Source organism: Gasterosteus aculeatus, chromosome 1, assembly GCF_964276395.1.
Source record: "Gasterosteus aculeatus chromosome 1, fGasAcu3.hap1.1, whole genome shotgun sequence".
NCBI classification, from domain to species: Eukaryota; Metazoa; Chordata; class Actinopteri; order Perciformes; family Gasterosteidae; genus Gasterosteus; species Gasterosteus aculeatus.
Genome location: NC_135688.1, coordinates 17,696,422 through 17,711,738, shown reverse-complemented (window position 1 = coordinate 17,711,738; position 15,317 = coordinate 17,696,422). Strand labels below are relative to the sequence as shown.

The 15,317-nt window shown below is 45.5% G+C and overlaps 1 protein-coding gene across 7 annotated transcripts in view; it reads left to right on the top strand.

Annotated features, from left to right (window-relative positions):
- Nucleotides 1-864: 864 nt before the first annotated feature.
- ryr1b (ryanodine receptor 1b (skeletal)) overlaps nt 865-15,317 on the top strand; it is a 59,787-nt gene continuing 45,334 nt past the window's right edge. For all 7 annotated transcript variants that reach the window (XM_078083279.1, XM_040175601.2, XM_078083150.1 and 4 more), the window contains exons 1-9: nt 865-1,159; nt 11,324-11,446; nt 11,554-11,655; nt 13,485-13,559; nt 13,674-13,752; nt 13,956-14,068; nt 14,168-14,267; nt 14,477-14,573; nt 14,675-14,749. In XM_078083279.1, the coding sequence (XP_077939405.1) occupies nt 1,112-1,159; nt 11,324-11,446; nt 11,554-11,655; nt 13,485-13,559; nt 13,674-13,752; nt 13,956-14,068; nt 14,168-14,267; nt 14,477-14,573; nt 14,675-14,749 (812 nt within the window). In that variant the 5' untranslated portion in view covers nt 865-1,111. The remainder of the gene's footprint in view (nt 1,160-11,323; nt 11,447-11,553; nt 11,656-13,484; nt 13,560-13,673; nt 13,753-13,955; nt 14,069-14,167; nt 14,268-14,476; nt 14,574-14,674; nt 14,750-15,317) is intronic.

The window sequence follows — 15,317 nt, the reverse complement described above, 5'->3', positions numbered from 1 at the left end:
CAAGCAAATCAAACACTGGTTCTTCCTTTTAAAAGTTTTTCAACTTTTTAAAGATTTCCAATTTGTTTTTAAAATCTTTTTAGCCAACACATCAGACTTCCTGCAGCACTCCTAAAGCAGGCTGTGTATTATGTTTTATAACGTGTGATTCATGAACACATCGAGTCGTGTTTTAAAGTGAGTTTAAAGTATTTGGCAGTGAAACCTGCTTAATCTTCAAATTGTCACTTATTCATCAAATCAGATTCATCCACACAGTCCGGATGAAGCAGATTAACAAAGTTCATCTTTGATTGTTTTATATAATGTCACAACTATTTTATCATTTGAAAACAGGTTTTCGTTCCCATGAAATGTATTTAACCAATTAATAACAGTGATCCATCCAACGACCCATCATGCATCTCTGCAACATGAGATGAAGACACATCATGACGTTTCAGTGATGCAAGGTGATGGAGATCTCTCAACCATCCAAACATGCAAGCATGTAACAAGCATGTAACAAGCATGTGCAACTGACCTACACTTCGAAGAGTAAAAGACATGTGTGTGTGTGTGTGCATCTGTTCTTACCGCACACTCCCAAAAGGCCAGACTTCACCCTCCATCCTTTTATAGCCTCAGACATGTGGAGGGAGGTGTGTGTGTGTGCGTGTGTGTGTGTGTGTGTGTGTGTGTGTGTGTGTGCGTGTGTGTGTGTGTGTGCGTGTGCGTGTTGGAGGGGGTCAGCCTGTGTGAAGGAGTGGCCCCCTTCTACAGCACGGTGGGTAAGGTGCCGTGTAAGTGTAGGTTTCTGCCCCTTCCTCCTCCCCTCCCCTCCCCTCCCCTTCCCTGATCTGCGGGTGGGGGGGTGCAGGTCCGGAGAGGAGCGGGGGACGTCCTCGCCAACCCCTCAGTCTCTCTCACAACATCGTGAGAGGCACAGGACCGTCCTCCAGCGCGCCCACACACACACCCCGAGAGAGAGTGTGAGGGAGAGAAGGGAACAGAAAGGAGGGAGAGAGGCGCAACGTTGAGCGCGAGAGGGAGGGGACGTAGCACATCCAAATCCTGAACAGAGGGATTTTGTCTTTTCTCCCGAGGAGCTGCGAATAACCCTCGGAGAAGGATGGCAGAAGGGGGAGAGGGAGAGGAGGAGATCCAGTTCCTGCGAACGGTAAGTCCCGCTCACTCTCCTTTTTTGGGAAACCTGCACCTGCTGGAGGACGAGAGGAGTCATGAGAACAGCGAGGAAGATAAACCATATTATTATTTGACTGAAGAGAAGTGATTCAACTCGTGATCTAAAATTGTCTCACGATCCACTTGGGTGTTCTTGGGTTTCACAGCTCCTCCACGTCTCTGGCATCGGGTATTTCAGTCAAATCTGGAGTTGCAGTTCTCAGAGCCAAGGCCCCGCTTCTGTATATAGTTGACTATTTCTGCGGTGCCCTGAATGTGCCATGACCCGCTTATTAGTGGCTCTCTTTACACTTGGTAATTGATTTTTTTATTTTTATCCTATTCGAGCGTAAAAAAAGAACCTCGTATTTTTCATCATTTTCAGAATGCGCTGCTCATTGTCTCCGCTAATCTCTTACACGTCAACGATCACGTCAAGGCTAGGTGACAGTTTATGCGTGCCGTTTGCACGTGTGTGTGTGTGTGTGTGCGTGTGCGAGCTCAGATAGGCAGCGGCTGGTGCATCTGTTAGCATCGTTATCTATTTTTATCTGAGGAAAGTAGAGCCCGTCGGTGCGGGCCGAGGAGGCAGAGCGGCGAGCTGCCGGCGGCCTGCGGGGGACAGCTGGCCGGAGGCCGCAGCACTTTCCTCGGGAGGTTCCCACACACGGGCACAGTGGACTTCACAGGGTCCAGGTCCTCGGCGGGTGGGGGGGTCTCCAAGCTACAGTCAGACACGGGAAGTAAGCAGGGTCACAACCACACTGGACTTGAACTAAATATAGTGTTTGTCTTTTTTTAAATTAATTTCGTTCCACAAATTTGAATTCATAATTTACCACCCTTTCAAACCCAAAACATTATTATTATGAATACCCCCCCCTACAACTCCATCTAGAACATTAATGTTTGAAATGATTATCAGAAGTACATTGTTATAAAAAGTATTATAATTAAGGCAATTCAATGACTATTGTTATTCTTCAAAACAATAAACATTAGAGAGACTCAGCCGAGGTGAAATTATGAGACGCCAAACACATGAAACGGAAAAAATAACGCGGCTCCAGGTGAATTATTAATCACTCGTTGACTTCAATGGGTTTATCTCTGACACCAGCGCCGTCGGGGGTCTCGTGTTTGATGCCGGCCGGCCGTGGCTCAAAGGGCTAAGATGTTGTCCTCCTTATAACTAAAGGCCGGAGACGGGAAGCATTGTGTGACTCATCAGTTTCTCTCTGCTGGGGTTTTTCCTCCGGGTTACGTTGGAGGAGCTGCGACCTCACCCGGGGTCAGCTGACCGTCACCTGCTGTCATGCTTTCCCAGTGGTCACATCTTTAGAAAATGCACAGATGGGGCTCTTGTCTTTTCCTCGGCACCAGGCGGCCGAGTTTTGGATCACAACCCTGCAGCTGAAAGCTGCGGCTCACGTTCAAGAAAACAAACTATACAAACGAGATGTGCCCACAAGTATTTTCAAAAAAGAAAAAGTCCTTTGAGGTCAAAGCGTGGTGCATTTCTTCTCTGTTTCGATAACTATGTTGTCTTCAACACGTTTCACTCAAAATGGGGACATGGTCCAGAAAGTGTCCCCCGCGGCAGGCAGCTTGTTGAGCTGAAGGACAGTGTCGTGGACAGTGTTGAAACGGCTGACAAAATGAATTTAGCGTGTGATAAATTGTGTGAGTGTTCTCTACTGTCAGCTCTCTGTGATGACGGAGCTAAGGAATCAATCATTTCCCCACAGTCTTCCATTCTCCTTTCTGTAATCCCTCCTGTCTGACTCTTGAGCGCAATGATGCAACAAACGTACAAACCTCCCAGTAGGTTATTGGGACTCCCCCTTCTCCCCATTGAAGCGATTTATTCCCAGTTTGGGAAAGTCACTGTTGTCTATTTGAGGAAGAATCTAAAAACAGTGAGTCCTTTCGTTCCTGATCCTCTTCCCTGTTACCCCACTTGTTTCTCGGGCCTGCTGGGAATCCTCTCGTCAGATGAAAGGCTCTGTGGGTGTCAGTTTGGGGCGCAGGCGGAGCAGTTTACATCCTTTAAATGCTGAATGGCGTTCAGTGGGAGCGATGGGGATAGATGTTGTGCATTTTGGATTTCTTCCGCATGTTTGTCACGTTGCCAAGAGGCCACACACAGATTACTCAGCGAGGCTATTCTGGGTTTCCATCGCGTTATTCTGATCCGGGCTCAGGGCCTGTGACTCACACGCCGTTGTTGTGTGGCCTCAAGAGCAGTGCGCTGCACGCGCTAGCTGGTGGAGCCGTAGAGTAACGGAGATCTTACACTGAACAACAGGTATCTGATTTTCAACCTCCTTTTTAAAAAGAATAACAAAAAACTACCTATAAGCACATGAGAGTCCACATCCGGTGAGCTGCCTCCAGCGCCGGTGATGGTGAAAGCCGGGTCGCGGTGCGAACCGCGCAGGCCACAGAGTCTGAGGAGGTATTTCCAGATCCGGTCTGCAACAGCACTTTCCTTTTTATAGCCTGCCACCATAAGAGCGCACACACTCTGGAGGGACAAACCAGAGGAGTCCTGTTTGCCAGCGTCCTTTGGGAGACGCGCAGTGTGTGTGTGTGTGTGTGTGTGTGTGTGTGTGTGTGTGTCAAGCGAACAGAGATGCCGTTCATTGTTCTGGTTGTCGATAATGTCTCAAGTGTACGGGCCGAATGTTTGCAGGGGTCACTGATTTGGTGACATGCAGGTTTAATGCTGACCAGAAAGAGGTTTATTTGAAATGTCAGTTTAATAGTAATGTGAAACCACTGTATTTCAGTAACATACAAAAACAGACAGTGAAGACAACTTTGTTGTTTTGCATTTATCACCAACATTCAGCACAGAATGAATGGAGACGTGTTCCTGGCTGGATTGGGGGGGTTGTGGTTATAGGGTGCGTGTTTTAACCACTCTGATCCACTGCTGACTGTGTAGGTGGTGCTTTCTTCAAGTTGCTACAACTTACATTTGTTATGTTCTGTTACCAAACCTTAGTCTGCCTTTCTTAGATCTGCTAACTCATTTTTTTTGGGAAATAGCAAAACCCTCTGAGTGCACATATCTATCAATCTCATTTCTCAAACTTAAAGGACCGAATATGGTATTTCACTGCCTTCTGATCCATAAGTGAATCCAGGTGATGAAATGGTTTCGCTGACCTGCCTTCATGTGACGGCTGTATATGCCATTTGAAGGTAGAGTGGAGCATCTTCCTAGTGCGAGTGAGTGTCTGTTGTGCCTCACCGGTTAAGCTCCTCTACACTTCTCTCTTATGGTGGGCAACACCGATAACGGCACTGTCCTGGCCGAGCACCGACACCCCCCACTTCCTCCTCAGGCTGCCATTGTTAGCTCAGTCAGGGCTGTTTGCACTGTTAGCGCTGGTATTACCGTTAGCTGCTCAGCCATGTTGAGAGTTGTGTGGAGGAAATAGAAATGCTCCACCTTTGACCTCTCATCTTATATCAGTCTCGGCTTCTTTTAATTGGCAGTTGAGATGAAACTGAAGGCCACATATATTATCTGCACTTACATCCACACTGTGGGACCCGCTGCGAGCTATAAAGGCAGCAGATGAGGGACGGGGGTGAGGGACGGGGGTGAGGGAGGTGGGGAGAGGCTGAGCGAAAAAGGGCTTTGGAAGTGCTGAGCTCAGGAGATGAACACGTCTGCAGCAGGGCCACGGACACACACACACACACACACACACACACGTATACAGCACCTCTTAGTCCCCCTGCTTTGGTCACGCAGTGCACACAGGTGGTCCGGCCTCTCAGGCACGAGACACAAACACAGACAGAGAGAGTGCGTGAGATCCTGCGGAAGCAAAGTGATACGACTGTTATGCAACGTTTGCGTGTGTGTGAGTGTGTGAGTGTGAGTGTGTGAGTGTGAGTAGCGGCTAAATGATTAGCTCTGTCACCTTTTAGCTTAGTTTCAGCTTAGCTGGTTGAATATGATGGGCAGTAGACATCAAATAGTGGAAAATGAAAATAAGTCAGTCATACTCCTATTGATCAATACATGTATTCGTACTTATTAACCCTATGCAATTGTAGGATATTAGAAACAAATTGACGACCCGGTTCATAAAATTAATAAAATTGCATATAGTGTACACCAGAATACAGCCATGATTCTGAAACTGTGTAATCAATAAAGTAATGACAATATTGTAAAACTACTGTAATTCTGCAACTGTAATAGAATAACATCAATGTACAGTTATGATTGTATTTGATGTAATGTAATCAACTGGAATGCATGCATGTAATACTAAAAACCCTAACCCTAACCCTCACATTGAACTCACCAGAAGACCACTCCCAGAGGTGTGGACACTGACTTTCACACCTTTAAGCATTGTTATAAATACCTGTAGGAACCATTGTTCTAGAGTTCGCTGGTGGAGGCAACAGACGGGCACTAGGGATGGTCAAAGGACTGACCTGGGGCCTGTTGGTTGCTGAGACCAGCGGCTCCTCAGCTGAGATGTTCTTTTTACCACAACACCATCTCCTTTATTAAATACATTTGATTTAACCTTTTGATCAGCGATGACCTCTGTCCGTCCGGCGTTTCTTCATTTTTGAATACAACACAATCTAAACATCCCATGCAAATTAATTTGTGGCATCGTTACTATTATTGCCTGTTCTATTAATAGTTAATGGAAACCAACTTTCTGAAACACAGCAGCTCAGTGGTCTCAATGGTTGGCAGCGATAGATGGGACTTTTAGCAGCTAATATGTGAGTGTGTTGTGGCTAAACGAGTCCAATCGCCCGATGTTTACTTCATCCTTTCTTACCGCCTCTGTTCCAAGATGCCCAAAATGTTTCAGCATTTTCGCCAGAAAGGAAAAATGCTTTGCAGTCAATTGTGCTGCAAAAAAAGGAAATTGGACAGTAAGGCGGTCGATGAAGAGGTTTGAGCAAAGGCTGAGATGAAACCATGAAGAGTAACTAATGGACTTTTAGACTTTCTAAGGCTGCAAGGCTTCATGCTCATCCTGCACAATAAATCTACCTGCATGTAAATTCTATCAGATGTTTTGTTTTTGGATTACACATCATGCCTGCTGGTCAGAGGCATAATATATGAGGCAAATACTCTTTGTTTTGGTTTGGATTCAGGCCAACATTATACTAGTGTTTTCCTTTTGAATTTATTCTGTCTGCCAGACTTATTCTCTTAGAGGAGACTGAGGCGACGCACTGTTCGATGTGTGCTAGTGTCTGGTAGCAATCTATATGAGTGTGTGTGTGTGTGTGTGTGTGTGTGATGGCGGTCAAAATAATATATGTCATCTCTGTTAAAAGAGCTTTAGTATATTTTGCAGTTTTAGGCATTTTAAATCGTATCTGTTACCAGTGTTGCTGAAACGCCGCCCAATAAGCTTCAAGAGGCTTTTAAAAAAAATAATCATGCTTGTCCTTTGTATTTTCCCCCTTCAGTCACTCAAAAGTAAGTGCGCTGTTCGGCTGATTTTTGCTTTTTGTCCACATGTTCCTGTTCTCGGTGCCTTCCCCGTGAGTAAGAGAGGGGAGCGAGGGCTCCAAGTATCTGCTCGTCAGCAGAAGGAGGGAATGTGATAGTGACAGGTGCAGCCACCTAAAATAGGAGAGGAGCTGAGGGGGGAAGGCCCGGGACGGGGCGGGCGAGGCAACGGAGAGAAGACCGCAAAGGCAATAAGGAGCAGGGACAGATAATGGAGAACATCAAGCCAAAGACGGCACACAGGGAGAGACGAAGCCCGAAACGCTCTCGACACTCTGCTGTCCCGTAACTGAGCAAAACACATTTTGGTTCTTTAATTACAGTTTGTTCAAACTGTGTGTGTTTTATTGAACATATACGTACAGTATGTCTGATAGGTAACATTAAAAATGTTTTGTAAATGAAGAAATTCACACGTTGCTTATGAGTATTTAATGTAACATTTGATGTGCTGAGGAAGAAGGAAAGAACGTACGTTTTTTTTTTCCCTTGACCTTTCACCCTCTCACGCATGATGGACGGTGATCACCGTCCTCTCACCAGAGGGCCGCAGCACTTACCCGCTAAGTTAACTTGTCTGCTGCTCGCTGTGGACGCTGGAGGCAAATAAAGGAGTTGGTGTGTCGGTTTTTAGAGGTGACTTGTTCGAAGTAGTGTAGTGTGTGTGTGCGCACTCTCAGGCAGACCTTTTTTTATTCACACTGTCTTGTATTTTGTATTCTCAAGCGGCACGAACTCTTTCAATCTACAGTGTCTTTGGGTTTGACTTTGGATTTGATCAAATCCACGAAGCGATGCTCAAATGCTTTAAAGGCTTTATATGAACATAAGTAATAAGCAATGATACAAATAACAAATATTTGAAAGAAAGATCAAAATAAGGGTTAAAGAGGATATAGATGAGTTGCTTGGGAGCTTTTATGTTTTATTTTAGCAAGTAGAGAAGGAAACACGTGAGTGCATGACGGAGGAAAGCGGCGGTGCCACGAGGCCCTTCAATCTGCCGTCTGCGATGGAGGATCCTGATAGTGCACCTGCAGGGATCCTGACAGTATCCAAAGGGAAACCCCATCACCGCCCCCCTTTCTCCTCCACCCACGCGCCGTGCAATGGGCTGTCCCTCCCTCTAGTGATGTCTGCAGAAACACAATCGATGTGTGAGGTGGCTTGTATCAGCTCACCGAGGCGGAAAACTGGAAGGTAAACAAAGAGTGCACGTTATTGTTCAGCGTTTCCCCAACCATTATAACAGGTGTAAGACCCTCCCCCCCTGAAAGAGAATACCTGTGTTCACTTCCCATCATAGCAGAGGAAGACATGGAAATATATCATGGGCCCCATTTCCCGATTTGCACATCCTGGATTCCTAACCTTGCCTCCTCTCCCTCTAAGTCCGAGCCACGCCAGCAGAGGAGGCGAGGAAGAGCCAGGAGGAGACAGGAGTTGAAGCATACAGCTTTTAACATAAAGAGACCCTTTCTTGCCTCGTCATGCGCCGTCAATTCAATGACCTGTTGCACAGCTTCAGTGTGGTGCCTCTTTTATACGTCACTGGTGCAGAAAAGTATTGCGCTAAGGTGTTTCCTCTCCTATAGCTCGTCCGGCGAGAGAGGCATTTAAAGGGAATTGGGATGTCCATCAAGATGGAGCGCTGAGATCGATCTCCAGGTCAAATGCCAGAAAATGGAGGCGGCACAAAATAGAGGATGGATCGGGGGGGGGGGGGATTGCATGCTATCCATTTTGCATCGGTTTGCTTCCTCGGCCTGCAGGATGCCTGCTTGTCTGGGGAAACCCTGGCTTCCCCCAGTCTGCACACACACACACACACACACACACACACACACACACACACACACACACACACACACACAAAGGTGTCTGCTTTCAGCCGCTATCCGGGCCTCTGGCTGTTAAGCCCTGCTGCATTACACACCTCTATTCCTGCACAGTGTGTGTGTTTTTGTTTGTGAGGGCCGGCCTGTCAATTTACAACCAATTGTCTCTTCCGCTCGGTCTGACCCCGTGTAGCCAAGATGCTTCCCAGGACTCGGCCGTAAAATCCGCACCCACGTGCTGATGGGACATCGTGTGGTCGCAGAGGGCTTTCCTACCTTACCTGTCACAGCTCAGATGTTCACGTGAGATTCACAAATAATCGAGGGATGCACTCGGTGGTCCAGTGCACACCCTGAAAGCCGCCTCTATTAATGAGGGGGAGTTAAGCCACGGGGGTTTGTGTGTCAGCTTTTCACCTGGTCACTTTGGAAGTGGTCCACAGGGGGACTCCTGTGAGGACACGTCTCCATAGTTGCTGACTCTTAAAAGTCTGTGCCCTCTTGTTCAGGGTGGAGTAGTCAAGCCTCTGTCTTCTACCTCATGTCATAGTCGATGGATTGAGTTTGTGAAATACTCGTAGGGGGTGTTTATTTTTTGTTGCTACTGACAGAGTGCAACTGAGTGAAATGAGCCAGAAGTATCAGCCAAGATGGGAACTGTTCAAATACTCGAGGGAAAGGTTGCCTCCTTTAGCAGAGGGTGCACTGGACCGTCCTGTCCCACAACTCCTCATCATTTAAAGCCCCACACCATTTGTACGTCCAAAACTATATTTCCCTCGCTTTTTTAATTGTCTATTTTTGAATTAATTGAAGTTAATAGCATAGAGTGTCGGTGTCTACTTCAATTTATATGTGACGTCCATCCGCCGCCGTTTAAGTGCACTCGGATTCTCTCAGGACCGAGGTTGTCTTTCCCTGAATCCTCATGAATTCTCTCTCACATCTTGACCTCACAACGTTTTCCATCCAGCTCGAGGACGAGTGGTTATCGACCGCAGCTCAACTTCTGTTAATTTGATGAGTAAGAGGTTATTTTACAAATAATAATTTGTTGTCCACAGACCTGTAAAACACCCTATTCAATTATATTAGTTGCTTCCTACAAACGTTCCCTCCGTCACCTACCCGGAGGATTCGTAGTTAAGTTCTGCAGGCAATCAAAGTCCAGACCATACATTTCTATAAAAAGAATAATAACACTTCATTTTATAGCAATTTCAAGCACATATATAAATAATGATTTGCATAGATGAAAAATGTATTCAGAAATGAGATGGCACATCCTGTGGGTTTCATCTGTCCTACAGAGGTGAAGTAAATCTGCAGTGTGAGGTCGGAAGCTGTAGAAATAGATGGGTGGATAAATATTGGGGCAAACATCGTCCACGGCTGACATGCGATCACACATCTTGTCTCAGTGAGTCACTGGGTTGCTTCAGTCTGCTTTTAGACACTCACAAGCTCAGCCCTACGTCTTAATGTCCGAATGCACTGTCCTCCGAAACGTGGCCCGTTGAGCCCGTCTGACCCAGTTAGAACGTCCGCATTGACGTTGTAGAGGTTATAGCTGATGATCTCAGCTGTGAGGTAGTGCGAGTGGAAGGAGTTGTTGGTGCACCAAAGAGATTCCACCGCCTTGCTTTAACACGACCGGGACCTTGATCCATCTCCGGGGCATTTACAGATTTAGGCCAAAAGCCGTGCGGTTTTCAGTAACACTCGAGTCCCATATCGAGTGCAGTCGCAGTGAAGGAGAAGAGGGCGCATTGCTCCACTTTCACAAGGACGGGAGGAGACATTTTAAGGCTGAGGAGAGATAGACGATAGCCCCGTCCAAAGGAACGCTCTTCAGCCAGAGAAACACTAGAGGCCTGCGGTCGTACGAGAGGAGTCGAACCTACGAGGCCGCGGAGCTGCATCACTTTCCCTTCTCCTGAACTGTACATGTCGCAGTGCTGAATCGCCATGGCGATACAGCAAACAGGTCAAGAATGGGAAGAGAGAAGGATTTATTAGTTGTTGGGTGAGGTCGGAGAATAGTCAGGAGTCTTTCCAGAACTGTCGAGAGGAATATTTAATGGGGTTAAGTGATGCATCCACTTGCGTAGTGACGGAGTAGAAGGAGCAGCTGAGAATGTTGAGTGTCAGGTGTATGTTTCCCAGGGGAGGGGGTGTTAATCCGTGTATTTACAGCGGCCTCCGGAGGGTCCGGGCTCCGACGAGGAGAAACACATCGATGTCTGTCGGTCGTACTAACAATCTGTCTTTATAAAGTATAAATCTTTGATAACACCTTTTGTCTTAAAGCATTTTTCTACTCTGCTGGCAGCTGTTGTTTTTTAAAATAAATTGTTTGAACAGCAATAAGCAGACTGTCCATCAGAGGGAAAGGTTCCTCTTGTGTTGCAGTGTCATTTAAATGTAAATCTATTGCAAAATATGTACAATGGCATTACTTTGACAGAAAGTAATGCAGACTCAGCATATTGTGGCTTTACCTGGCAGCTGACCGACAAAATATCATCATGTCAAAAGACAAACAAGTGATTGTTAAATTTGTAATTCTGCATTGTAACATAGAGCAGCCAATGAATATATATGTTTTATAGTATTTATATATTGTTTTTGTATGTTTGTATTCGCACTCATGAAGCCACTTTAGTCACCACGAGCTCAGTATTGTGCACAAAAATATGAAAAAAGTTTTTCAGGGACAAGCGTTAGCAAAGGAATGGAAGATAAATAACGTTTTTTTTTTCTTTGTTCACAAAATGCCGTTTTGTTTGTGCGCTGTCTGCAGGACGACCAGGTTGTTCTGCAGTGCACGGCCTCCCTCCTGAAGGAGCAGCAGATTAAGCTCTGTCTGTCCTGCGAAGGCTTCGGGAACCGCCTCTGCTTCTTGGAAACAACGTCCAACGCTCAGGTGAGCGGCCCACCTTCCCTGTTTCTTTTTTGTCCGTCCTGTACTGCGTTCAACCTTGGGCTCATCCTCTTTTTGTTCTTCCTCTGTGCTGCGTGTTCGTTGGGCAGAATGTGCCCCCGGACCTGGCCATTTGCAGCTTCGTTCTGGTGCAGTCCCTGTCGGTCCGCGCTCTGCAGGAGATGTTGGCCAACAGGGTGGAGATGAGTGAGGTAGGACCCCAAGACTGGAATAATATAATACAATGGGGATGGAGACTGGACCTGCTTTTTTTTGCATCGATGTGAGCGATCAAGTTGGTGCTCTAAAGGAATTTGGCTAATGAATGATAAAATACAGAAATACACGTTAGTACCTTTTTTTTTACTGAGAACATTATGACATCTTAGGAAATATGTGTCTTTGCTGTTTCACCAACAACCATCTATTTAACAAAGAAGCGCTTAACAAAAATGCCTCCATATTATTTTAAATAATTTAATACATCTTTTTTTATATGTTATTCAAATTTATGAATTTGTTATTGATCCTCTCAAGTGACTGTTGGGGAAAGGACAACCAAGTTTAATCATCTTTAATCCACTTACTCCAGCTATGAAGCTCATATTTGTAATCCAAATGCATTCCCTATCATTATAATACGTTATATGGCTTTAGAGAGGATAAATAAATATTGATTTGTTCCTTCAATAAATAAATAATTACAAATATAGGCCTTTTTAATCATGATATTTCTCTACCAAACTCGCCAAAATATATTTAATATTTCAATAATGGATTACAGATTGATTTTTCCATCATAAAGCGTATTCTACATGATGATCCCCTCAGTCTATGTGAGCACCATAGATGAACTCTGCTTTTATTTTTTCATGATTTAAAAAAAACAAACAACTTTTATCTGACATCCTCCCCTTCCGCTTTCCTTCTTGCTCTCTGCAAAGCAGGCAGTCGATTTGGACCAATGGGTATGTCTGCTAATGTGTCTGTTTTCCTGTATAACGTGTGTGCCGACCAACCCGGCAGCCGTCCTGGTGTCTCTCCTGTAGCCCACCCACTGTGCTATTGAATGCAATAGTGCTGCATCATATCCACACATCTCAATTCATACCCGTTAACTGTCTTTAGATTTAGTTTTCTTGCCTCATGCATATTACGGTCCCTCACCCTGCTTGATGTTACTTTTTGTTTCAGCACATTTGTTCTTTTTTGACGTTGATTTCTGTTTCCCTTTGTATACAGACATGTTTTTCAGAATGCTGCAAAAAATGACTTGCAATAGTTACAATTTGAATATGGCACAAGTCCCCAGGTGGGCAAGCAAGCGTTTGTAGGCTCAGGGATCTTCTCACTAAATGAATGTTGATGAGTGTTGAACACAGTTTTTTTGGTTAACTCCCTTTTCCAAAACAAAAGTTACAACCAAAAGCCCAGAAAACCTGTTATCAAAAGTCCAACAAATAGAAGCTCATGGCTAATTACTTTGCAGACCGAAGTCATCCGACATTATTTATATTTTTTTTAGCAAAGACGCAACCTGCTCTACTGCACCGGAGGCCTAACGCTGCCGCTGGCACCTGACACACTTTCCCCTGACTCGTTCTAGGGAATTATGGGGGCTTAATTATGTTTTCTTGTTCCATCCTTGCTGGATGTTGACAAAAAGGTAGGATGGATTAATGTTCGTTAGCTTTTTGTGTGGGATTATAATCCATTGTGGCTGGATCCCTACAGTTACCACGGTAAACCCTCGACACGCACGCATGTTGAGAATTGCCACAATTGTTAACATAAACTTTGCCCATCCGTTGTATGTGCTCCTCTAATCTTAGGTGGAGGTTATTATTGTACAGCAGTGTTATATTCCACTTTCAGTGCTACACAAAACATAGAACAAGACAAATACAGTATCAACAACAAAAGGGTCTGGGCACGTTGCTCAACGTGCACATCTGATCTATACAACTTCTAAAAGGTGTCATTTTTCCTTCTAGTCTCAGCAGCTCCGTTAAATCTCTCTCTCTCTTTTCTTCCCCTCCAGTCGTCCCAGGGCGGGGGTCATCGTACGTTACTGTACGGTCACGCCATCCTTCTGAGACACTACCACTCAAACATGGTATGTTTGGTTTGCAGGCAATAATAAAGTAATTGAACAAAGGATGTTTTTATGGGGGGGGTTAAATCTGTGTTGTTGCAAACTGGTTTTCCTTAATCGTAACTTTCTCCGCAGTACCTGAGCTGTTTGACGACGTCTCGGTCTCTCACAGACAAGCTGGCCTTTGACGTCGGCTTACAAGAAGACTCCACTGGTAAACCCAAATCTGGAAATTATTTTTCAAGTTTTATCTGAACTTTCTAAAAGTCATTATCATCTAATAATAAAATAACATGTTTTGAGAATTTTACTTAACTTTAGCAATTTAGCCACAAATACCACGACAATATAATTCATCTACTTTGATGGAAGATATCATTTTTAATTCTTTATTGCTGTCGGATCTTCTTCTTGCAGGTGAGGCGTGTTGGTGGACCATCCATCCAGCCTCCAAGCAAAGGTCAGAAGGTGAAAAGGTCCGGGTGGGTGACGACCTCATCCTGGTCAGCGTGTCCTCTGAGAGATACTTGGTAACTTGATACCACATTCCCCTTGATGTCCAAAAATGGCCGATTTAAGACGCGGTCAATCCCTGCTAAACTCCACCTTATCCTCTCCTCCTTCTTCAGCACCTGTCCTACGCCAGTGGTGATCTGATGGTGGACGCCTCCTTCATGCAGACTCTGTGGAACATGAATCCCATCACTTCCGGATGCGAACTCGCTGAGGGTACAAACGTGCTACACGCATTGTGCTCTCCAGTCAACGGCTCAAATACACACACGTACACATAGATTGATAGCAGATATACATGCTTTATAGTTGTTATGCAAAATGTCAACTGAGAAAAGATGCAGACAATGAATAATGTTAAGTGCAATCACAATTCCAATCACACATATGTACACACTCACTGTGGTGCCTCTTCCTCCCCCCAGGGTTCCTGACAGGAGGTCACGTCCTGCGGCTGTTCCACGGCCACATGGACGAGTGTCTGGCCATTGCTACTCCGGAGGAAGGAGAGGACAAGCGCAGGTGAGGGGAACAGGACGAGGACGAGGATTGTCTCTGAGCAGTCAAAACATCTTGTCGATGTGATAGCGTGTGATTGGATGCGTCGCTCCTCTCCGCTGCAGGATGGCTCACTACGAAGGAGGTGCTGTGTGCAGTCAGGCCCGTTCCCTGTGGAGGTTGGAGCCTCTCAGAATCAGGTGATTGATTGAGTTATTCCAGAGGTACTTGTCGACCGCTTTCAGTCAATCTTATGCCGAGCTCCCAAACCCAAACTGGGAGCTGCTTCCACAGTAGAGAAGCTTGATAGCCGGAGACTCTGACTCTTCTTTTAGAGATGCTCGGAACCGTGAGTAACCCCTCAGTGAGGCAGCACAACGTTCTCCTGGGGAATAAATGGTAAATGGACTGTACTTGTATAACGCTTTTCTAGTCATCCGACCACTCAAAGCGCTTTAACACTACATGACATCATTCACCCATTCACACACTGATGACAGCATCTACCACACACAGAACCACCTGCCCATCAGTAACTAACATTCACACACTGTAGTCGCAGCTACAGGAGCAATGTTGGGTTGTAAGGTGTAGAAGGTTTTCTTTCCGTCTATAGTTATTGAGAGCAATCTCCGTATAAACCAAAGTATTGCTGTCTCCTGCCACAATAGAACCGATTAGATGGATGTCCAGTGACGCTGTCTAAAAACAACCGCAGAATGGTGATAATGGCATGGTAGTAATTGGAAGTGGTTTCCCCCCCGCCCT